The 24,011-nt window shown below is 55.5% G+C and overlaps 1 protein-coding gene across 1 annotated transcript; it reads right to left on the reverse strand.

Moving 5' to 3' along the window:
- Window positions 1-1,891: 1,891 nt before the first annotated feature.
- On the reverse strand, window positions 1,892-23,632 carry COCSUDRAFT_38880 (hypothetical protein; the record flags this gene model as incomplete). Its single annotated transcript, XM_005651615.1, has 32 exons — window positions 1,892-2,161; window positions 2,484-2,642; window positions 2,925-3,155; window positions 3,530-3,667; window positions 3,965-4,099; window positions 4,406-4,660; window positions 4,958-5,194; window positions 5,596-5,785; window positions 6,105-6,392; window positions 6,823-6,971; window positions 7,413-7,529; window positions 7,856-8,053; window positions 8,201-9,118; window positions 9,256-9,446; window positions 11,840-12,029; window positions 12,328-12,443; window positions 12,872-13,075; window positions 13,386-13,629; window positions 13,925-14,114; window positions 14,436-15,520; window positions 15,867-16,445; window positions 16,710-16,855; window positions 19,528-19,598; window positions 19,680-19,846; window positions 20,107-20,222; window positions 20,572-20,784; window positions 21,178-21,391; window positions 21,661-21,942; window positions 22,358-22,686; window positions 22,968-23,161; window positions 23,210-23,405; window positions 23,611-23,632. 32 exons carry the CDS (start codon window positions 23,630-23,632, stop codon window positions 1,892-1,894), a joined length of 8,034 nt encoding a protein of 2,677 aa, XP_005651672.1.
- Between the last annotated feature and the right edge of the window lie 379 nt (window positions 23,633-24,011).

Here is a 24,011-nt window from a genome sequence, read left to right on the forward strand (position 1 = left end):
ATTTCCTTCCTTCCTTCCTTCCTTCCTTCAGGAGAGGATACCTGGCAAAACTCTCATCCCTAGAAAATCAAAGATTTCTTCAACGCAATTGCATCTAGAACTCATGAAAGGAGGAGTTAGGTGGACGAATGCATCCCAAGGATGAATGCATGCAAAGATGACGGTCGGTCGAGTGAAACCGGGATCCTTCTATTTTCAGGTCTGGACATTAGTGTTGGAGCTTCATGTAGCAAGGGCCGGCCATGGCTTTGAATACAGATTCAACACCATCATTTTGATCATCAACATCATAATCGTGCCTGCCCCATACGCTGTGCAGCATGACCAGCTTCTGGGTAAACTAGTGCATGGCTCTTGCTGCATGCAAGCACCACTGTAGCACTATCAGTAATCACCGGAGCAAAGTACAACCAGGAAGTCCTCAGAGGCTCTGACTAGCTCTTCCGGCAAAGAAGCAGTAACTCCCCTCTCATGCGGAGGCCACAATCAGGAGTTGGAACACACACAGCCACCTCTTAAGCAACGAAAATATGTACACATCTAATTTTGGGTAACACCCTCTGCCCCAAGCCTAGCGACTATACTTGTGAGGCTCAGAAAGCCATCAGGCCCTGTCATGTTGCTCCCAGCTGCCACGCTGGTGCACCCTCTATTAAAGAGTCTGACGCGATCATAAGACAACATTGATCTGCCTCGCGTGCTTCCCGAGCACATTGCCGATGCACCAGAACATCGGCCATTGCACGCAGACTCCAGAGCAGATCAGTGCCACTTGTCCCGATCCTCAGTGTCATCCTCAGGCATGGGCAGCTTGACACAACTGTCAGTCTGGCTCCACCTAGGATGCTATATCAGTTCAATGTTCCATCCTGCAGCTTGTCACGCGTGCAGGACCCCCTTTGCAGCAGCAGCCTCAGGCCACTGCACAAGGGCCAGCTATCAGTAACAGCGTCCCGGGTTTGACACTACCGGGGGAAACAAGAGTTAAGTAAGGTGCATTCTGTCAACCTGAGGGGGAAGGAATTGCGGCTCACATCCAGCACAGCTGCAGGAGATCGCAAATTCCATCCCCCCTCCCCAAACTTGCTTACGGCCTTGTGGAGAATTCTGTGAGGCGGTACTAAACATTAGCGTTGACTCAAAAGCGTTTGAAAGATACTGTGTGGCACTTTGACTCATCCCCAAAGGGAGACGCATCCCTCTCATGTGAGGGCTTCAGGGCTATGTGCCTGCCTTGAGACTGGGGTCCAGCAAGTAATGGCTCTTCCAAGGGACCCTTAATGGAAACGCTCCCCCTTTTAGATATTTATCAATTAGGTCTGCCATCTGTTGCATGCCGCTAAAACAGCTCCATCACATGAGTGATTGTCCACCTGGCACCTTCAGACCCAGACCATCAAGGGCCAACCTAAAACACTGAAGTGCACTACAAGCCAGCAAAAACAGCTTAATTACCTTGCGCTCTAGATTTGGTGCCACAAGATTTGTGTCCCATTATTGCTCCGGGTGCTGTATCCCCCCGGCACACATTACTGGTAGGGTGATCAGGGGCAGCTAAACTTGCTATGAGTGATCAGCTTACCAGATTGACAGTCCACTGTTTGGACCCCAATCTGGCAGACCTAGTAAGATAGTACAAGTGAGAGCAGAGCAAGCAGCACGCTGGAACAAAGCACAGCACAGGGCTGTGCACAGCTCCTCTCCAGGCAGACCAAGCCTACCCTCACCGAGCCGCTACAACCCCATTACCCTCTACTTTTCCTTTTGCTTTAAGCCACCCTTTCCTTGTACCTCCTGCTTTCCTGTTGGCGGGCTCTGTTTGCTCTCCTTGTACTTGTTGGCGTCCCAGAATTATCATTAGATTTTTTGATTCACATGTACAGCAGCCGCCTCAGAAGGTGGTGGTCTCCTTGTACTCGCTGGCGTCCCAGATCTTGGCCTCAAGTATCAGAGTCCCATCGCAGTCGTGGTCATCTTTGGGCCACGTTACAAAGTCTAGAGTGTCTCCTGTGTGGATCCAGTCCAGGAAGAAGTGCAGCCGCTGCCGCACCGGCGCCGCCTGAGGCCGGTACTCTGCCGCGTGCAGCGTTTCGGCCGCGCCGGTCTTTGCCGGGGTGTGGATCACTGAGAACTCCACCCCGTCTCCGCAGTGCGGGTGCACCTGGTCGAGTACAAGATTATCCTGTCAGAGGAAGTCACTATAAACAGATGATACAGGTACCGACAGGAACTAGAGACCTGGAATTTTGCTGTGCTGCAAGTGCCGCTGCGCATGCAGCACGGCCGGAACATCCCGACTGACTTGTCAAAGATGGGTTTGCCTCAACTGGGCCAATTACGCTGGACCGGCAATGCACCCTCTTTCTATGCACCCTCTTTCCCCAACAGCCACTGTTCTGTGCAGAAAACTATTCTCAGCTCTTATGTCTTGCGGATCTTTCATGCCTGTTGAGGGCTCAGGAGTATCTAAGACTTCAGCGCACCTCTATGGTCAGGGACACCACGACGAGCTTCTGCGTGAAGAAGGAGTCGAAGCGCAGGATGGAGGTGGCTGCGAAGAAGTCTCCGCATGCTGGCTGCTGCTGCTGACTGGACACGCAGGGGTGGAAGATGTGGGAGTGTATATGCGGGAAGCTTGCATTCTGCAGACAACCGCACAGCTTCAGACTCACTTAAATGCCACTTGAAGCTCTCTGCACTGGGACCAGTGACACTTGCATTTGTGGGCGCATTAGAAGCTTAAAACAGCCACATTTTTTAGCCCCCGGAAGAAAGCAGCAACTTGTGCATGGCACGGCATACAGCAGGCACAGCTGCCAGGCATGCAGAAGCCAAGCATTGCTCAATACCCCCTCAAACACAAATGTATCTCTCGAGGCAAATGTTCAGATATTAGAAGATATGTCCAAATGACAGGATCTCACCTCGCTTACAGACCAGCGCCCGTCGGGCAGCTGTCCGGAGGCGTGCGCGAAATACTGCATCGGCCGGAAATCTGCAGTGCTGTCTACGAGGGCGTCCGAGTATCCGAATCGCCACCCTTTATTCCCCTGGACAGGCGCCAGGTCAGCGTAGTAGTCGACCAGTGGGCGGTACTCCGGCGTCAGCTGGTAGCTGCGCATTAGGTAATCGTCCGTCATCAGATTCGCCGCCACCTGTACAAGCACACAGACATCCCATGTCAGCAATGCACCACCAAGATCAATGCTCAAACGGTGCTTCTTGCTGCCTGTTGAATACAAGGAGCTCTCCGGAGACTAACACACCAGGCAGCCTCTGCAATACAAGGCATCTGCACTGCTCTCTTTGATTACAAAAAAATAATAGATCTAATGAAAGCACAAGCGGTGTACACCCGTTTATGCAAAGTAACACCAGGCCTTTGCTCCGGCAGTCCCGCTCGTCGACCCCTGCTTGCATCTTCAAAGAAGCCTCCTCCTCAACTCAAGTCTAGCTCACGTCATTAAGAGTCCCCTGGTTTTAACAAGGTGGCTACATAGGGCAAAGGGATGAGGAGAGGGCAGCGCACCTGGATGTCGAGCATGCGATCGGGGGTCTTGTCGAGGAGGCAGTGGTGCCCGTGGGACGTCCAGTTGGCCAGGCGGAAGGGGACAGCCGGATAGGAGCCCAGGTGCAGCCCCGTCTGCTCCAGCATCAGCGACAGAACCTGCCGCCGCAGAAATGCTTCACCTTCAGCAAGCTGTTTGGTGATCTCTGGCGTATACAGCACCACCATGCCTTCTGCTTGCCACCATACAAATATGGTGTCACGGATGCAAATCAAGCAAGGGAACCTATTCGTGCACGCACTGAAAAACCATACCGCTTCACTGTTTTCTGGGTATACAGTTGTCTCCTTCAGGCCAGCCTGCCAAGAGGAGTAGGGGTTATGGACCCGGCCCAACATGGGAAGCTTCTACCCCAGATCAGTGACATGTCTAATAAAGGAGTATGAGGAACACACCCAGGAGTTGTAGGAGCGGAAGTCGCGCGCGTCGGCGGCGAATGCGGAGCAGAAGGTTGTGCGGCGAATGAGCACTGGCACATTGTCGGTGCAGTTGTCGCTCATCATCCATGGCTCTACCTTGCCCTCGTATATCTGCGCCAGCAGCCATGCACCGCTCAGAGCCTTGTTTCCCTTGTTCCCTTCTGAATGCCAGGATAACACAATACATGCATGCAGCCTGGCACGGCAGACCACGTAGCCCCAGACAACATAGACATGTTTTCTGACAGCAATTGTCTTGATTTCTCAGGCACACTGCTCTAGGCTGCAGCAAAATCTCGTAGGGATTGCCTTCGACAATGGGACTCTGTCCTTCTGTCGTGCTGCCTGACACTCTCACTGTGTCTGCTTTGAAGACAAGCCCCAGTGAAGAGGGCACGTAAAGGGGACGATATCTACCTGCCAGGTGGGCCCTGAAGGGTAGGAGACCCTAACGCCGCGGCCCTTGTACTCGGGGATTTGAGCGCCGAAAGTGAGGCCACCCACAGAGCTGCCGCGAAGCTCACCGACGCTGAGCAGCTTCACCAGCTCGGGCAGCTGCTCGGCGTCGAGAAGCTGGAAGTCGGGCGGGAGCAGCAGCACCGTCGCCGGCACGTCCGGATCCTCGCACCCAATGTCCGAGCACCGCCGCTCGTCGCACACGTGCTCGTACAGCTGCGCCGCACAAAATTCGATCAAATTCAAATCCAAAACCCACTCCTTCACCATACTTTCTATTTAATTTCCATGCATGCATCCAAGTGGGCACTCCTCTAGCTACTGCAGGCATGGCACCCACTTTGTTACAAATTCCCTATTTGAATTACACCCTGCATTCGCAGGGGCACTCTTCCGGCTTCTGCAGGCATGGGACATGAAGCTCGCTTGATGCTGGCCAGAGATATAAAAAAGCACATTTGGCGTTCGAACTCAAATTCTCAAAATGTCAATATATGAATTTGAATTTCGTACCTGCAGCGCGGTCTCGTTGTCGTTGAGGGTCATGACCTCGGCGCGGTTGTCCATGGCGTCCAGCCTGGCGGCCAGCTCAGCGTCCTGACTCAGCGCGCCCGGCAGCTGATTCAGCGCGTAGTCATGGTGCCACTCCAGCCACTGCTGCCGCGCCGCCACTATCCGCGGCGCCAAAACTGGCGGCGCTATGTAGCCCCGCAGCAATGCGTTGCGCATGCAAGGCACCAAGTTGCCCACCTGTGTCATGCAAATTCTTCTGTTGTAAGACAACGTCAGATTATGGCCGGTGTTATCAATATCACTACACTTGTTTCCTGCCAAAAATTAAGGTGCGTCCTGCAGACAAGCTGCAGTTGGCCGGTATGAAGAGTCTTGAATGGGCTTTCAGACAACACTTGGAGGACAAAGGGGCCCTATGTAGTATGGCCATTGCTGCTGTTGCCCCGGGGAGAAAGCTCAACTGCGCAGGTGTCTGCAATTGAGGTGTGATGACCGGCAAAGGGGACATCCCTTTGGCAACAGCTGCTTGCATCCGTCAGGTCTGAGCTGTGACATCCAAAAGACATCACTACTCTGCACTTGGGAGTTTCATGGTGAGGATCAGGGGAATGATGACAGGTGGCCAGGGGTGTGCGCACCGAGGGGAGGCCGCAGAAGAGGTCCTCGTGGGTCTTGGGGTCGATGAGGTCCGAAGCGCCGCCGACGTCAAAGGTCAGCAGGGGCGTTCCCGCCACCGCCACCTCAGCGAGGGTGTAGGGCACGTTCTCCAGGGGCGATGCAAACACCACCAGCATTCCCTCCTGCCCCACCGCCGACATCGCCCGCTGCCTGCGCAGATATTCAACACCCCCATATAAGTCATGCTACAATGCGAATGTCCAGCTGTATTGCTGCAGCCTCCCAGTGCTTGTGTCATGCACAACGGTCTGCGAATAACATCAGGGTGCAGCCCCCGCAGGCTGTAAAGGGCCAGTGCTTATAAAAGAATGCAGCCCAAACTCTTATAGGCAAGACAAGCTTGATAGCGGTGCCAGACGGAGAAGTTAAGGGGCATTGATCCTGAAAACTTCGGGAAAAGAGCTTGGCACAAGCATGTCAGGGCCAAAGACATGAGGGTGGATCAGGTGAACACAAAGGGCGGGCGCACCGGGTGGGGCTGGGCAGGATGTGGGTCTTCCAGGTCCAGTCAGCGGTCCTCTTGCGCAGCCACGGCAGGCTCAGCTTCTGGTCGATCTTGGCCTCTTCGCCGATGATGTGCACCTCGAAGCCGGGCCGCGCGAGGACCGTCTTGGGCAGCTGTTCGACAGCGTCGCAGAACAGCTTGATCCCCTTGGTCTCCTCAAGGGGCGCGTAGAAAGCCAGCTTCCACACCGGCCGCTGCGGCCGCTGCGGAGGCGAGTACTCGGCACCCGGGACCATGCTCGGTATCGCCAGCCTGCGCACAGAATTTTCACATGTCCTTAAATTCGGCTACAAAAGCTTGCAATGCAAAGAGGAACCATATGGACAGCAGGCCGACAAGGACCCCTGAGTTGCCCCTAGCTCGTGCAGTGCGAGGCAATTCTGCGGCGCAGATTTTGCGCAGCTAGTCTCGCTGGTGCAGTCTCACTAAGCCATAGAATCTTGGCAACAATGGCCAGACTTCTCAAGAGCATTGCAGCTTTTGACCAGGCCAGCTCTTGCTCCAGCGAAAACCAGCGCTGGAGTGGCAATGCCAACAAGCACACTGGATTCGATGGCTTTAAAAACACTGAGTGTCAGGCATGCATCGTGCTGAAAGACCGCATCGGCCCAGGAAAGAGTCAAACCTGGAAAAAGATGTCGGATGTGCTTTGTATTGGCAGAAAGAAAGCCAGAAACGGCACCTGTTGTCTGGGAGAGCCCAGGAGCGTTGGCGTAGCCAGGAGGCGATGTAGCGGGTGGAAGAAATTCCGATGTCTGCCATCTCCACCGTCTGCCGCTCCGTGTTGTCCAGACGCAGGCTCATGATGTCCGTCGGCCGCGGCAGCATCCACTGCGCGCATGACACAGCATCGCCGGTCAGACTCACTTTTCACTGTGACAAAGTTGCTGATGCATGCCTGGTCTCACAGCGAGGCATGTATGTCTGGCACGTCTTGCCTTCTCCTTGCATTCTCCTTGCATTCTCCTTGCTCACCCACAACCACCCCCATGCAATGTCATCCTGGGTCCGAGACGGCACTGGGTCCGAGATGGCATTAAGGGTGAGAGGGTCAGAAGAGAAGGGCATGTATTATGGAGCAAAATTATCGATCAGCGCTGGCACTGTGCAATTGCTGACCGGGACAGGGCTACACAGTGACTTGCAGATCATGCAGCTTCTGTGAACAAACGCAAGATTCAAAAAATTTCAGACCAATGAGCCTCAGGTGAATCCTAATGGGTCTCTAGATTGAATTTATTGTGAGGTGCTACTTCAGATATCTGTGCTCACCTGGGTGCGCCAGTAGTGGCCGCCAAAGAGGCTGACAGCGACTCGCAGCCCTGGGCGGAAGCGGCGGAAGTGCGATGCCATCACCAAGTTTTTGAACACCCCGCTCCACTCGTGCACCTGCAGTTTCACCCCCTGCTCTTTAACACTTTCCTTCTTGCGGCTTTCATGCCACACACAGCACGGCCTGTCTAGGAGCTCCCACAGGACAGAGCGTGCAGTGCAGCGGTTGACAGAACAATTCAGTTAAAGGACGCATGATGTCCTCAGTCAAACTACACATGCACTTTTGTCGTGCTCATTGTGACATATATGTAATAATGGGGGGCAAGCCAATGGTGAGCAGGAAAGCGCTGTAACCTGCTCCCTTACATGCAGCAGGCAAAATATCAATAAATGCAATTTGACAGCAGAGAATGGATCAGTAAGTGGCTTGCCTGGACAACGTCACAATCGTGCTGGTGGTCCAGGAGCCAGTTGAGTACGGCGTGACTAAGCTGCTCAAAGGGCTGCGTGTTGACGGTGGCCGGCAGGAAGTGGTCCTGCTGCAGGCACGCATACTGCACCGCCGGATTCAGCTGGTGCTGCGTTGTTGCCATTCGCCCGCATGCCTCCAGATCCTTGCTCGCCCCCAGCAGCGTCACCTGGTGGCAGCAGTGCATGCATTCTCAGCAATTTATATGCTGTTCATAAGCTGGCCTGAAGGGTCAGGAGATGAAGGACTGCCAAGGCTAGTCAAAACAAATGAACTAATGCAAAGATATAGTCATGTAGTGTTGCAGCACATATACCTTGAGGCTGGGGTCGGTGCCGAGGGCAGCGGCGAGGAGGGTGTAAGCAGTGGCGATGGGGCCGGCGTTGGGCAGGCCCTGGAAGTCCGCAGTCAGCAGGCACACTCGCAGCGGAGCCGGCAGCGGCAGCAGCTCGCCGTCGCCGCCGCGCACCGGCAGCCGCACCGGCGCGGCCGCCACCGGGGCGGCCACCGCCGCCATTGCCGCCTCGGCCGGTGCCGGCGCCGGCCGCGGGCCCGGCCCGGGGGCCAGCCGCCGGCCGAGATTTGCCGCCTCGAGCCCCGGTGCCAACACGCCCGCCATCGCTCCTTTGTCGTTATTGTCCAAAACCCCAAGATCGACGGAGGCACGGGCCGCCGGTGCGCCGGTGCCGTGCTGCGCGACGCCGTCGGTGTCGATCGGGAAAAACGGCGCGGCCGCCTGCACGCCAGGTTGCCCGGCGGGCAGCTGCCCGGCCAGCGGGTTGATGCGAAAGGCGGGCGGCACAAGCGCGTTTAGCCTCCGCCGGTGCACCGCTGTGCTGCCGGCTGCGGCCGCGCCGGCCGCGCGCAGCGCAGCCACCGCATTGGGGCCGTCGTGCGGCAGCAGTAGGCGCACGGCAAAGCCGGACAGCAGCGCCAGAATAAACACCGTGATCAGCGGCGCCCAGGGCGCTACCTTGGAGGCCGTGTGCAGCACTCGCTGCCGCCGGCGCGTCCGCCGCGCGCCGCCGATGGTCTTAAAGGCCTCCTGATTCCCCCACGAGAAGCTGCGCCAGCCGCTGTTCAGCCGCTGCACCAGCTGCTGCTGGTGGTCATGCTGCTGCTGGTGCCTCTGCTCTGCCGGCTGCTGCTCTGGCGCGTCAGAATCCTCGTGAGTGTTCTCCACCGACTCAGGATCCGAGCCCCCTCCAGAGATGCTCTCCAAGCGCTGGCGCATCTGCGCGCATGTGGCAGAGTATTTACTTCTCCTCGTCATGATACCCAATTACAGCTCTTCCCTGGCTCCTGACCTCCACAAAGAGACTGTCTGTAGCAAGGAGAGCGACGCGGGGTGTGTATCACCTGTTCGCGCACCCAGCCCTCTGTCCCTGGGGTGTTTTTCTCCATGGAGAGGCTGCGAGCGCCCCTCCTGCGTATAGTCCCGCTTCGCTGTACTAGTTCGACCGTGTCTGAGTAGGTGCGGCCTCCCTCATCTAAGCTCTGGCGCTCTGATTCAGCGGCTTCCCCTGCACCCTCCACGGTGGCTTGCTGCACCTCAGAAGGTTCTGCAAGCCCAGCTGAAAATACTTATAAGTCTGCAAAAGGTGCTGTCGCTCAGCGTTCTCTCTACCACCATCCCCAACAGGCCACTTCCCGTTTTGAAAGAGATGGGCAAAGGGCTGGCTCGAGCGATTTTGGTGTCTTTGCGGGAGCTACAAATGTGGATCCAGCAGCGTTAGATAGAACGTGGGTTACCTGTGAGTGGTGATGTCAACAGGAGTCGATCCCAGATCAGGGTGGAGTTCATGCCCGCGCCCAGGACCGATCCATGCGGAGTGGAGCACTCCTGCGCCACTGCTGTCTCAGAACGCGTGGAAATTGCCTCACTCACTCGTTTGGAAAGCACGAGCAGCCGACGGAGCACGAACAGGCTGCCTGGTTTGCACCTGTGGTCAACCCCGGGTCCGTTGTCCCCAATGAATCATGCACTGCGAGAAGTGATCCTCTGTGCCAACCAGAGCCGGTCTAGCACTGTAAATTGCTGAGACTTGCTTTTCTAGACGGAGATATCAGCGCGTCTTTCCGCCGCGTTCTTTGTTTCGCAGGCGCGCGGTTCTGGTCAGTGCGTCACTTGCCGTTTATCCCTGGTATTCCGAGCGAAATGCGCGCGTATCAATCGTGGAATGTGTTTCGAGATTCAACACGGTCCAACAGACCATCCGAACAGAACTGTGACGACGAAAGTCTTACGCCTAGGAATCGTCACTGATGATCAGTTCCGACTTTCGTGACATCAGAAATGGAATTTGAATTTCGCCGTCCTCTCTGGCGAATCCACGAAAAAGGGAAATTCCCCGAAATTCGTGGCGAAATCCTCTCGGTCTGTGCATGTGGTCCCAGGACCAGCTGAGAACTCTTTCGTTTCTAAGCAGTCAAGAGAGGCACACAAACGTCGCCAATAAGTGTATGAATGCCATGCAAAGCCATTGGAACCAAGCAGGCCTGATCAGCTCATGTGATCACCGAGCTGGCAGCCTATTCTCGCGTTGCCAGTGGCACTAGCCACTGCCAGTGAGTGTGCTCCGAGTAGTCATGCCATGCATAATCATAATGTCATGCCATATGATTGAAATAACTTGCAAACAAAATGGTGAATGATGGTCTTTTTAAAGATATTGAAGCTGCATGAGTATACTGCGTGCACTGCGCACGTGAGATGTTACTAGGTGTCTTAAAACTGGTTCATATTTCTAGGCCTTTGCCTGCCGGCGACCTCAGAGAGGGGTGGGCGAGGCAAAACCCATACCGATCATTGCATTTCACTCAAATCACTTGATCATTACGCAATGCTGCACCGGCTCATGCGTTTCAACATCCACAACTGTCTCATGCCGATATCCTGCGAACACCTCTGCACAAAGATCACGCTTGGTCCTAAGATATGCGCATCGGATCTTAATTGAAGTCCCAACTGGCAGAGTCACGTGCCTAGCAATGCTATGATGAATGGCAATATTCTATGTGCTCCTGAAGCAGACAGATAGTCTGCCTAAACAAAGCTACACTACCGGCACCATTTATCAGTACATACATTCATTTGCATTTCGGACACGTCTCCCGGCACACAATGCGCACTTCGGTCTGGAACAGACCCTTCCGTCTGCCGACAAGCTGCTCTATCTATGGTGAGACAAACATGCATCTTGCCAGACTAGGAACCTCAAATTTTCCCTCCTGAAACTGATGCAGACATAAAACAAGCGCTGAAGTCACCATCAGCTGCCCCCTCTTGTAAAGGGGCAAAAAGACAGCAATGCTGGTCAAGTGAAACCAGCTGGCGACACAGTGCTCAAGGCATCTGTCAATGACACCAGCTGGAAAAAACCTTGGGCTGAAGAATATGTACAGGTCCAAAATTGCCCTTGGCAAAGCCATAGCACACCGAATCACAGATATCAAAAGTAAAAGGCTAGCTTTGATCCTGTAGGTATCAAGCCTAACGTTGGAAATAACTGCAGGGTACAAATGCTTCAGTGTCAACTGCAGTTTGCTGATCTGGAGCCCTGAGCTGACTTGATGCTCGGGCAAACAATGCTCAAAAGAGCTCTGGTGCAAATCCTGATTATATACAGATGCTCAGTCATAAGACATGAATGATCTCAATCTCAAACATGCCATCTCAGGATGGCTTTCTGCGTTCAGAGGTCTTACCAGCCTCCACAGATCCAATCACAGTCCGTAGAACAAAAAAAACTAGCTATTACTCCCATGTAGGACTGTTGGTGCAATGCGCCAAAACTCTCGCTCCGAAAACATCCTATTTGTACTGACTATCACTTGTGTTTAATGCTACAGAAACGCCTCTCGAGCGGCAGCGGCACATGCAGGAGTTGACACATCAGCGCCAGTCACTGCTTCTGCTGAGAGTAAAAGTTATATCATCAGCTCTGCTGTTCACCAGCGGTGCCGTGCTGGCAGGGCCCGAAGCAGATGCCGCGATGGCAGTTGCACATTTGCGGCTCCGAGCAGCTGCCCGGCGGCTGCCCGGGTACGGGCGGGTACGGGCAGCCGTACAGATCGGCAGGCAACGCCATCTGCTTGGTGCCTGACTCCAGCATGACCGGCAGCGTGTCAACTACGTACCTCACCTGCAGAGATCAAACACTGTCCTTCATCTGCATATTCAGTCGTGCCGATGACTAATACCACGAGTGGGTCCCTCTTGCTCAAGAGATCGCGTAAGAGAGAAAGAAGGCGCAGAGCTGCATGCCTCTGCCATGAGCCTCTGCAAGCCATCAAGCATGCTGATGTCTGGATGCAACATGTCATGACTAGGTCCTGCCGTTTATGGACAGTCAGAGGTCTTCCTGCTGCAAAATTCAAAATCAAAACCAAAATCAAAGGCCAAAGTGCGGCAAGAGTTGCAGGGAATGCTCTGGTGCTCACCTCGGGGTAATCGTGCAGGAGCTTGGGGGGTGCGTATGAAAATGTAAAGGCTCCCAGATCAGGATCGCGCTGCAGTGATTCCTTCAGGTAGCACGTCCTCACATCTCCCCGGCCGCCTGTTAAACGGCACAAACACCCTCAGCTCAAGAGTTTTGCCTTTGAGCCCTTCTATTACTACCCTCCCTACAGGCAGGCACATTCCCATGACTAAGTGTAGAGCCTGTGCCAGCCTGACAGTGAATGCAGACATGGGAAACTCGTGTGCAGGGCAAGCTGACCGTGCTGGCTCACAAGCTGCAGTGAGCACCGCTCAGACACAAAGGGCAGACAGGATTTTTTTGTGCATTTGCAGCGCAAGTTGTAGAAAATAGATTCTCTGGACAAAGTCAAAGGTGAGCAGGAAACCAGTGTACCCTGCTGCAAGCGAAAATGCCAAAATTTTCAGTGTGACAAGAGACTTGATGTGGCAGGTGGTGTGGGGCGAGAGCTCTGGCAGTGGGTTTAGTCCTGAATTAGTAATGCAGTGCGTCATGGGGTGAGTCACCTGCTACTCGCGTCCACGCGACGCAGCGGGGGTCCCTCTGGCAGAGGCTGCAGCAGGCGCCCTTATTCGCAGTGTTCTTCACCGCCAGGTAGTGCACTGAGGACAGGTTTGCGTAGCCCAAGTTGTGCGCCAGCACAAAGCACTGATCGGGGTTCCTTGATGGCAACTCCGGCTGCTTGACTCCCATCACCCTCACATTGAGCGCTGCAGCACAGGAACCAGAATTTTCTCAGCAGAAATTTCCCTTAACAGAATTTCCTCCAGCTTTGTGAAGGCAGGAACAGACTGATCAGACAGCATACATTTTGTCAAGTGATTCTTGTGGGATGCATGGCCTGGCATCCAAGTCTGTTGCTGACATTGCTTGCGCGGCATCCTTTGCACCAACACAATGAGACACTGATCAAGCAGCACTCTTTCCTTCTGCTGCACCATGCACTCAACGAGCTGCTTTCTGTGAACTCCCAGAAAGGAAGGGCGCCCAGAATCTTGGATTCGAGTTCAAAGCGAGCACCGTTGTAATCGGTCGTCGGCGGCGGCTGCGGCCGCACGCCGGCGGATCGGCTGGCGCCAGCTGGCGGCCCGGCAGGCTCCGCGAGGCCCTCCACGTCAGCAGGCCGTGTGCGCGCAGTACGCACGACCGGCAGTGGCTCAGAAGTACTCACATCTTCGTCCAAAAGGTTTCCAAGCGCCCCAGTCAGATGGCCCGGATCCTCGGCTCCCATCGCCACTGACTTGACCAGCGTTGCCTGCGCTCCCTGCCATGCACACAAACTCCATGAGCCTCACACAAGCTGCTGCAAGAACACCGTTACCGGCGCTCACTGCCCATTCCCAAGGCATCATGCAAGGAACCTCTGCAGGAAATTAGGCCCCGCCATCACACTGGTGAAAGTAAGGGAGCGGATAACAAGGTCTGGCCTCTATGCTCCTCTGGTCAGGGAGTACAATTCAGGTTCAGGTACACTGTAGCCTGGGGATTCCCTTCATGTGGCTGATGACAAGAGCACGCCTCGCATTTATTCGTCAGATTGAGGGTGACCGGGGGCCCACCTCAGCAGTCTGTCTGGCTTCCAGCCTTGCAGCCATCAGAGCCTGCTCGAAACTGAGCGGCGATGGCGGAGCATTCCCTCCAAAGGCCTGCTTCATTGCGCCGCCGTCCTCGAATTCCATAAGGAAGGGATCCGCCCACGGCGCCTCGGCCCCGGCGATCAGCTCCCAGACCGGCGTTCGATTCCCGGACCTGCGCACCGCCAATCTTTTTTCACAAATCAATCTATTATTTAACTCGAGGTATGGCAGCAAGAATATCACTGTATTGAATGGCTGCGCATGCATCCTGGCTTGACAATCAAAGCTTGCCAGCCTTTGGCTGGGATCAAGCCTGCACCAAGCCAGCAGCAGCGTCAAATGCTCAGGGCTGTCTCAAGATCTGCCTGCTCTGGACAGGCATCTGTCCCATGAACCTCTCGACAGGCAACGGTACGCAATGACACAAACAGCACTCATGCAATATGCTGCTTCTCGCAGGTTTACTATAAAGTAGTCAGGGAGTGGTGCGTACGCTCTGTCATCGGCGACGCGCTGTGCAAAGGCGGCCATCCACTCGGCCAGCAGCTGCTGTTGGCTCGGTGCCGGGGGGCTCTGCTGCGCTGGGGGGCTCTGCGTCGGGGGACTCTGCTGCGCTGGCGGGCTCTGCTGAGTCGGGCTGGTGGTGGCTGCCGGAGTGGGGACCGGGGTGGGGGCCTTGGTGGCCACCGGAGTGGGGACCGGTGTCGGCGGTGGGGTTGTATGGGCCGGTGTGGGGACCGGAGTAGGGGGCTTTGTTGTCGGCGCAGGCGTTGGCACCGGCGTGGGGGGCTTTGTCGTGGGCGCAGGAGTCGGCACTGGTGTCGGGGGCTTTGTTGTCGGCGCAGGCGTCGGCACCGGCGTCGGCGGCTTTGTTGTCGGCACAGGCGTCGGCGGCTTTGTCGTTGGCACTGGCGTGGGAGGCTTGGTAGTCGGCAGCGGCGGTCTTGTTGTCGGTACAGGCGGCTTGGTCGTCGGCACCGGGGGCTTTGTAGTCGGCACCGGCGGCCTTGTTGTGGGCATCGGGGCCGGCGGCTTGGTAGTGACCACCGGCGAGCGAGGCCGCCTTGTGGCCACTGGCGCAGGCGGCTTTGTTGTTGCTACTGGCGGCTTTGTCGTCGCCACTGGCGGCTTTGTTGTCACAGCCGGCGTCGGCGGCTTAGTCACTGCCGGAACAGCTGCCTTGGTTGTCGCCACTGGCGGCTTTGTTATTGCAACAGGCGGCTTGGTTGTCGCCACTGGTGGCTTAGTGACTGCCGGAACAGCTGCCTTGGTTGTCGCCACTGGAGGCTTTGTTGTCGCCACTGGAGGCTTGGTTGTCGCCACTGGCGGCTTAGTGACTGCCGGAACAGCTGCCTTGGTTGTCGCCACTGGAGGCTTGGTTGTCGCCACTGGCGGCTTAGTGACTGCCGGAACAGCTGCCTTGGTTGTCGCCACTGGAGGCTTTGTTGTTGCCACTGGCGGCTTTGTTGTTGCAACCGGGGGCTTTGTGGTCGCCACCGGAGTGGGGGCCTTGGGGGCGCCGGGGCTCGGCGAGGGGCTTGTGCTGACCTTCGTCTGTAGCAGACTCCGCCCAAGTCCCTGCCACACACCAGTCTAACCTCAACACATGCCTTCCATGGAATCAGAAGGGAACAGGAGACCCGAGGCTTCCTTTCATCTGTTGAGGGGACACAGCATGCAGGAGAGCTCAGGGTGTGGACAGCTCTTATACCCAGAGTGTCAACAATAACCATTCCTCTAGAAGCCCCGCATGCAGCAGTGCACCGCATGTTTCCCCGATAATTTTACTTGAGCTCACAGCTGCAGCGGCTTGTAGCAGCCTGCTATCCCTTTAATCACATGATGACGATGATGACATCATGACAGGCAAGGCATGGCAGAGAGATAGCATAAAATGAAGGAGTTTTGAAATGAAGATTCTCACCTGCCCGAGCAGCCGCCGGCCGCGCTTCATCGGCACAATTACCTCCACAGGAACGCCCTTGTTGCCCGGGGGCGGTGCGATGCCGCGGCCGCTCTTTTCGTCGTGCTTGTGGACACTGCTACTAATGTTAGTACCCTCAGCGGCGCGTGCGGCCGCGCGCAGGTCTGCAGAGGTGCCCCCTCCCTCGCCCACATACACCGAGGTGACGTTGGCGCGAGCCGCGTCGGTGACATCAGCGCGGGCCGAGGCGATAACATCAGCCGCGCCTCCGGCGCGGCTGGGTGTTGTGCTGTTTGCCCGGTAGATCTGCGCGGCGCCGTTGCCTTCCAGCTTTGAGGGAGCAGGCGGCTGGGGAGCCCTGCCGCTGCTGCCACTGCTGCTGCTCTTCCTGACCGGCAGGACGAAGTTGGCGTCCGAGTTAGCGGCTGGAGATGAGCTGGCAGCCCCCTGATTTGAGCTGCCGCTGCTGGGGCTGGCGTTGCTGTAGCTGTCTCCGCAGATCTCTGCAAATTCGGGCATCTCGTGTGGTACGCAGAACCCCTGCGCGCACGTCATAGTGTGCCCCTCTCGCGGGTACGCCTGCGAGACAAGCCCATCCAAAAAGTGTCAATGCCCTATTGAAACCTCAGCTCTGATGCACGAGTAGATTGCTAGGACGGGGCTTTAAAAAATTGAGCCAAATTTTGTGAGTCCTGAAATCTCGTGACAATACACTGGCACAGTCAGATTAAGGCTCTTCTGCTTGCACAATCGCGCCTTCAATTGGCCCACGACACTCAGCAGATGCCAACAGTGAGCTTGAAAGGGGGAGTTGGGAATAAAAAGAGGCAGAGGAGGCAGCACCTGCCAGGTTCCGTTGGGCAGGTGACCCAGGGCCAGACCGCCACAGGTGTCCAGGCAGGCCTCGCACATTTCAGACAGCGGCACTGCCGCCAGTCGCCGCGCGCTCGGCTCATCAGATGTGTCATCGAGCGTGGTGCCTGGGTCGCCTGCACGCAAAGATACTATCCACTTCAGACTCTCTGCCATGTTGGCTGTGCCCTCTCCTGTTCTCGCTGATGATGCAATGGCATATAAGCAGGACGTTCAAGTCGCTGCAAATGCAGTTGCGTTTAAGGACAAAGGAATTTGAAAGAGGCCTACCAGGTCGTAGCTGGCCGCTCAGAGCCAGCAGCAGCCCTGTTAGCAGAAGGCAGACGCCTGCGACGCTCCACTGCCAACGCTCGCTCCCTAATTTCTGCTTCCGTTGTGAACTTTTTCTGCCCCCCCGGCTGACAGAATTTGTGGATCCACGATCTGCGTGACGCTCTGTCCTTGGGCTCCTACAGCTGAGCTGCGCGTGTGCCTGGGAAGCTTTTGGCGAGGCCATCTGCCTTTTCGGGGGGCTCTCGTCGGGACTGTGTGGCGTGCAAGGCCCCTCTTCAATTATTCTCGGGTCCACCTGATGTAGGGACGGATCATATCGAGGCGACAGGGGCTGCAGGCACGCATCGGCTGCCTTGAGGGAAAGGCTGGTTAGCATGCTCCCAGCGTCGCCTCCCCTGATCGAACAATACGTAAACGTCCTTCAGCATAGGATAAAATTAAAAGCGAATATTAGACGGTGAATGCCCTCGTGTGGACCCCGGTGCAGGTGGGTCCAAGCAAGCCGTCGTTCGGGAGATGTGAAGAACGTGCTCACTGCCGCCCTTTCAGGCTTGCACGACGCTTCATGGGCATACATAAGGCTGTTATAAAGATGTTACAATTTCCTTGGATAACGGTGCAGGCTTCACCTGGCCCCTTTCTACTTGTCCTGCAGCGAAGGTCGGGGATGGGCCCTTGCTGCCGAGTGCCAGCTCTCACACGTCGGGGCCGTCTCGCACGCTGTCAGTGTACATGAGCTTGCTAAAATCACAAGTCTATTAGCTACAATTCTGCGACAGGCACTCTCACTATCTAATTTCTCGCGAATTTCTCCGAAGGTTCAAGGCTTGATCTCCCAAATTCATATCTCGGGGAAAAGTGTAAATCCGCTCGTGCTGCACGGTTGTATCCCTTTTGCCAGCCACTCAAGTATGGGCTTGATCTCTCACAAGTTAAAGCGGATTTAAAAGGTTTCAGTATTCAACCAAAATTCATGAAAGGTAGTACTTGCGAGCAAGCAAGTCAGGCATGCCATGATTCATGGAATGATGTTACAAAATGCCCTTAGGACATGGTCTTGCAAGCTTGCAAGCACATGTATGAAGAAGGTCAATTTGATACTGAATATTGAAATAGTGAGCCTGATCTAGGAACATGTTAGCATTGTTGCAAGCCATAATCAATTCCCCATGGACACTCCAACACTTCACGTGAGCTTAAGGAACTTGCAGAAATTCCCAATTGGCCGCGGCCGTCAATGGCAAGAAAATCCACTCCATTCCATCCAAAAATGTCGCGTAAAAAACAAGGCCAAGAGCACTTTCCCAGCATTGTGATATCAACCATGTCAAATACTTTCCCAACATCGTGAAGCTTTTGCAAAGTACCTCAAAAAAGATAGTCTCCTTTTCCAGGGCTTTCCTTATCCACGCGTATGACCCTTGATATTGCTACAAGCTGCCATCAACACCCCGGTCAGCAAAACCAACAGAGAAGCAAACGAGTTGCTGCCCTCACACACGATCACAAAGAGCAAAACTGACACAACCTGCAGCTGATGCTATGCTGTGGCGGCCTAGCCAAAGAGGGCCACAAGTTCCCTATCAGTGCAGAGACACAATCCCTGCACAAATCAACCCAAGTATAAGAACCCCAACACCTCTGGGGGGTATGTTTGCCCAGGGTTTAAAAAATGTCAGTCCCAAGGAGAAAGAGCAGGCTGAAAGCAGCAGCTTCTGTGTGCAGCATTCACACATCAGATGAAAAATCATGACATACTGTACTGCTGTACGTACTCATGTACGTACGATGTTTGTAAGTACAGCATTACGGTATGTCATAAGTTTGTCATCATCAGGCGATGGACCCAGCACCAGGGGTCTGTGCATCATTAAACTTCCCAACGTGCTGTAGACCCGGGCCGGTCTCTCTACCCTTATTTTTGCGACCTGTAATCCCAGTCGTTCTCCTGCCTAAAATGGTGCTGCAGGCCCTCAGATATTTTTCTGAGGATTTACGCCCCTCCTGGCAAACATCCCAGGGAGAAATGAGAAGGCTTCACAGACCTCTCAAAAGGATCGGGCCCTTCAAAACAGCATTAATTTGCTGCTCTCTGCCCTGACAACCCCCGCCTAAAGAGCGCGCTCAGGTCCGGCAGGCCCTGGCATTAGCAGCTGCCCTGTATCCCACTGGAGATGACCTGGGCAGGGCCCTTTTGATGAGTACTGATTTTATGTCAGGCAATTTCTGACACCCGCACCTTGTCATAGCGGAGCCTACGGAGGAAATGCATTCGAAAAGAGGTTTGCACCAGATGCTTGAACTTGCAAGTGCAGACGAGGTGCAGGCTACCCCATGTCTTGACCAATGAGAGCTAAAGAGAGCAATGCACTCAACTAGAACACCAGCAGGCAATGCCCACTGTCCTCGTCCATTCAGCTGACTTATTCAGGAGGCTGCACTGCCCCTTTACGGGCAGCGGCAGCGGCGCCAATCTTTGAAGGCAGCCAAGTGACACAACTGCTGGAAGAGTTACTAGTTGCAATGCCGTTCGGGGGCGATCCCTCTCCCGCCAGACCCTCCTGCCGAGGAGCGCGGTTCAGCTGTCTGCGTGACATCAGCGGCAAGCACAGCCGATGATGTCATCACAGGCGACGCTGTTCGCCAGCAATGCCTCCCAGGCAGGACCCGTAGCAGATGCCTTGGTGGCAGTTGCACATCAGTGGAGCAGCGCAGCTGCCCAGCGGCTGCCCGGGTACGGGCGGGTACGGGCAGCCGTACAGTTCGGCAGGCAACGCCATCTGCTTCGTGCCTGACTCCAGCATGACCGGCAATGCATCCACGATGTACCTCACCTGCACATTATTGTGACGTTTAGCCACTCTTCCTTCGTGCAAAATGCAGGAAGCACGCTCACAGAATGTGCACATAGAGTGTCCCAGCAGCTCGTAGCATGAGAGTAAGGGCGCATTGCTATGCATGCACAAGATTGGCAACTGCGGCTTGTAAAGATGTGTGCAGGGCCCTCCCATGAAATGCGGTCATGGTTTCTCCTGGCCTCTAATGCAAACTAGTTCCGGTGGGATAAATGTAAGCGCAGGATAAGGTTAGTCACCTGGGGGTAGTCACGGTGAAGGTAGGGGGGCGCGTAGGAATAGGCATACGTCATGAGGTCCGGGTCTCGCTGCAGGCTGTCCTTCAGGTAACATGTTCTCACATCATCCCTCGCGCCTGCACAACCAGCACCCCTCTTATAAAAACCTTGCTCCCGGACATTTCCTTTTGCACTTGAGCAGCCGCTGGCCCCAGAGGGATGCAAGACAATGCATGATCACAAAGGGCAGCAGAGCAAATGCAAGAAACGCCTGCATTGACATCCCCTTGATGAGCTCTTATGCGCCTGCTTGTGCATCTGAGCGGCTTCTTATTCTGCATCTCAGCAGTCGCCACAAATGCAGCAGGACAGTGCAAGATGCAGCATGTCGACCAGCCTCTGCTGCCTGCCACAGGTGTGGGGCGAGCGCTGTGACAGTGACTTTAGTCATGTGTAAGTAATGCAGTGCGTCATGGGGTGAGTCACCTGCGACTCGCGTCCACGCGATGCAGCGGGGGTCCCTCTGGCAGAGGCTGCAGCAGGCGCCCTTGTTGGCAGTGTTCTTCACCGCCAGGTAGTGCGGGGTGGAGAGATTCGCGTAACCCTGATTGTACGCCAGCACAAAGCACTTCTGCGCCGCCGGTACCAGCTTGTTGGGCAGCGACGGCTGCACCACTCCCATCACCTTCACGTTTAGTCCTGCACCGCCATACGCCACACATGCTCAGCTTCACGGTCCACACGGCTGCAAGACATTCGCTGAGACCGGCACCGCAAGGCCTCTCGAAGAAAAATTTTGGCGAGCAAATTTCATCCATACATTGGGTGTTGCCGGCAAGAACAGATGTGGTGCCTCAGATCAAGAAGCGTCTCCCCAAAACACCACCGTGCTTGAATAGAGCACAAGTTCCGCGGGGCTCCAGTGCACCAATCAAGCAGATGGGTGTAAAGAGTGCAGGACTAAATGATATCGAATGGAAGAGGTGCCATTGTTGGACAGAGCACAAGGTCCCAAAGGGTTCCAGTGGACCCACTCTGTCAGTGATTATCAATGCGCAAGAGTCAATGATCTTGAGCAAAGAAGGTGCGCACCCGAAAAGACGGGGCCGTCCTGCCGCTGCACGCGTGCAAAGGGGCTGGCGCCGGTGGCGGCCGGCTCGGCGAGCGTCTCGTCTGCGCCGCGGACGCGCGCGGTTTTGCGCACCGGGCCGGCGCCGGGTGAGTCAACCTGGAATGAGTCAGCGTCCAGCAGATTGCCCAGCGCCAAATCAGCCGCCACAGACTTGATCATGCTCCTTTGAGCACCCTGCGCGCGCATTAAACCCCCGGTCAGTCAGCACATCACGCTCACGCCACCACACCTTTCTTGATGTATCATAAGCTACACCTAAGATGCCATGTCTCTCTTCACAGCAGGTCGCAGACATATTGAGAGGCTTCCACAGCCTACTCTTATCGCACTCTTTGAGGTCCTGTGCAGGCCCCTCTACTGGTAGGGAAGGACACATCGTGCACAACATGCCCATTTTACAACATTTCCTAGGCTGCCATGTGGAGAGTAGTCAATGCTCCCACCTGGCCAACAGCCTTCCTGGCCTCCAGCCGCGCGGCGAGCAGAGCCTGCTCAAAGGTGACGGGGGGCTCGTTGAAGGCCTGCTTCAGGGCTCCGGGGTCCTCGAATTCCATGAGGAAGGGGTCTGCAAAAGGGGCCTCGGCCGACGCCAGAGTCACCGGCGCCGTGTTGGCGGCCGGCGGCGAGTCGGACTCTAGGGCGAGCCGGGCTGCGAATGCGCGAGTCCACTTGTTGAGCAGCCGCACCTGCTCACGGCCCACGTGCGTCAGCTGCCGCTGGCTCCCCTGCGCGCACCACGCAGCCCCTTGCTTAGTTGATATTATTACCGTACTATCACTGTTATTAAAAAATTTGATTATTTGTTTACACACGATTCCTGCCAGAGGCAAGGTTCATCTGCAGACAAGCTTGCTTAATCGTGACTACTGATCTTCTCCAGCTGAGGAGAAGCGAAAGTCCAAGGCAAGCATGCAGACATCCTCGCAAAACCCATAATCAAGGAAATGTTGGTGCCTATCATGGAAAGCCAGCATTGAGTATTAAAGAGGCAGCAGTTGAGTTGGTTTAGGTAGGCGCCAGTACCCCAAGTTCTTGTAATGCTTTGGCCTGCTCATATTGTTGCTCTCAATTGATTTTCTTTGGGAGGCAGAGACTCTTGGGAGGAGGAAATGCATTGGCAAGCTAGACACAGCCACTCACCGAGACGAGCAGTCTGCGGCCTCTGCGCGACCTAAGGCTCTCCTCCTCTGCCTCCGGTTGCTCTTCCTGCACCTCCTCTTCCCAAGTGCTGTCCCAGTCGCCAGAACATGCACTGGTCAGTTCTGCGGGGGGGTCCGCGGGCACGCAGAAGCCGCCCCGGCACGCCATGGGCTGCCCGGTCCACATCAGCCCCTGCCCGCTGGGCATCAGCCCCTGCCCAAAGGGCAGCGGGTCTAACAGCCGCGCGCATGCGCCGGTGCACGTCTGGCACAGCCTCGAAGTTGCCCCTGGCGACGCCCTGGCCGCCAGATTCACCTCAAGGTGACTGCCTGCGCATCAGCACACGATACTCCTCAGCATCAGTGATGATGCGGTGTGACAAAAAATTCCACCCCATACTGGCCATTTTTGCATCACCACTCGCATACTTTGATGACAGCGGCAGTGCTTCAACACAGCAGTGTGAAGCGCAAAGTGCTGTCCTTCAAGTGAGCAGTCTATTAAGAGGTATTGCAGGCGCCATAAGAAACACAGTCGGTCATGTGCAGGACTTAAATAAGAGGTGAGAGAGACGCAATCCAGATTGAATAGATTGAGGGACAAACCCCACCTCGCCAGGCAGGGCCGCAGCACGCTAGCAGCAGCAGTGTCAGCAGCAGCGCTGCGGGCGATGCAATTTGGCGCCACCGCACCGGCAGCCGCCCGGCAGCGTTCCATGCCTGCTTCTGGCATGTAGACTCCTGGCCTGCCCACTTGCCAGGCTGCCCCGAAAACGGGCTCTGCTCGGCCAAGGAACCTTCACGGCTGCCAGCACAGGGTGACCCCCAATGCTTACTGGGCGGCTCTGCGCACTTTGGGGTGCTGGGCGGCTCGGGCTCCTGTGTGCTGGGCTGCGCTGAGTTCTCTGACATGCGCTGCAGAAGCTGCTCGCGCATGCGAGGCCAGTCCCTGCATGCGGTGAGATATTCGCAGGCTGCCCCTGCTGCATGGTCTGTGGGGGCAGCAGCTGCGTTGCTGGGTGGACTTGCAGCACTCACGTCGTTGGTCTCTGCACATTCAACAGAAAAGATCCTTTAGTGACCAGGTGGATGGGGTACGTTTGTGTGTCACTTGCTGTCAGGATATCAACGATGCCCTTGCAAAATTGGGAGTCTGCAAAGCAGAGATGTTGGATGTGCAGTTGGTGTTTTTAGAGTTAGTAAATATGGTGCATATACTGGATGGCCAGACTCCAAAGAGGGCAGGCTGCTCACCAGCCACTGCTGCTGCGTCCATTTGACTTTGAGCTGTGGCATGCTGCAAGCTCCAAAAGCGCATGCGCAGCTCGTCGCGCAGATTAATGCTACTTTGTGAGGATTCCTCTATCTTTGCGCTCTGGTTTCTTCGGCGCAGGCCGGGTCGATTACTCTTCGCAGGGATATCTAGAGTTTCTACGATCGCTTCTTCCGTTTCTCTCACAGGCGGCAGTATGTTCTTTTGTCCACGAAGCATACTCTGCCTTCTGTAAGCAGATATAAAACCCCAAGCAAGTTTCGTATCTGAAAAACTGTTTTTCGCCCGCGCGCGACCCGGTATCGTCCCTTCGCCGCATGTGTTTGTTTGCCAGTGTACGGCAGGTCCGTTGCTCGCCTCTGTTCACATATAGTCAGCTCTA

The sequence above is a fragment of the Coccomyxa subellipsoidea genome (genome assembly GCF_000258705.1).
Source record: "Coccomyxa subellipsoidea C-169, whole genome shotgun sequence".
NCBI classification, from domain to species: Eukaryota; Viridiplantae; Chlorophyta; class Trebouxiophyceae; family Coccomyxaceae; genus Coccomyxa; species Coccomyxa subellipsoidea.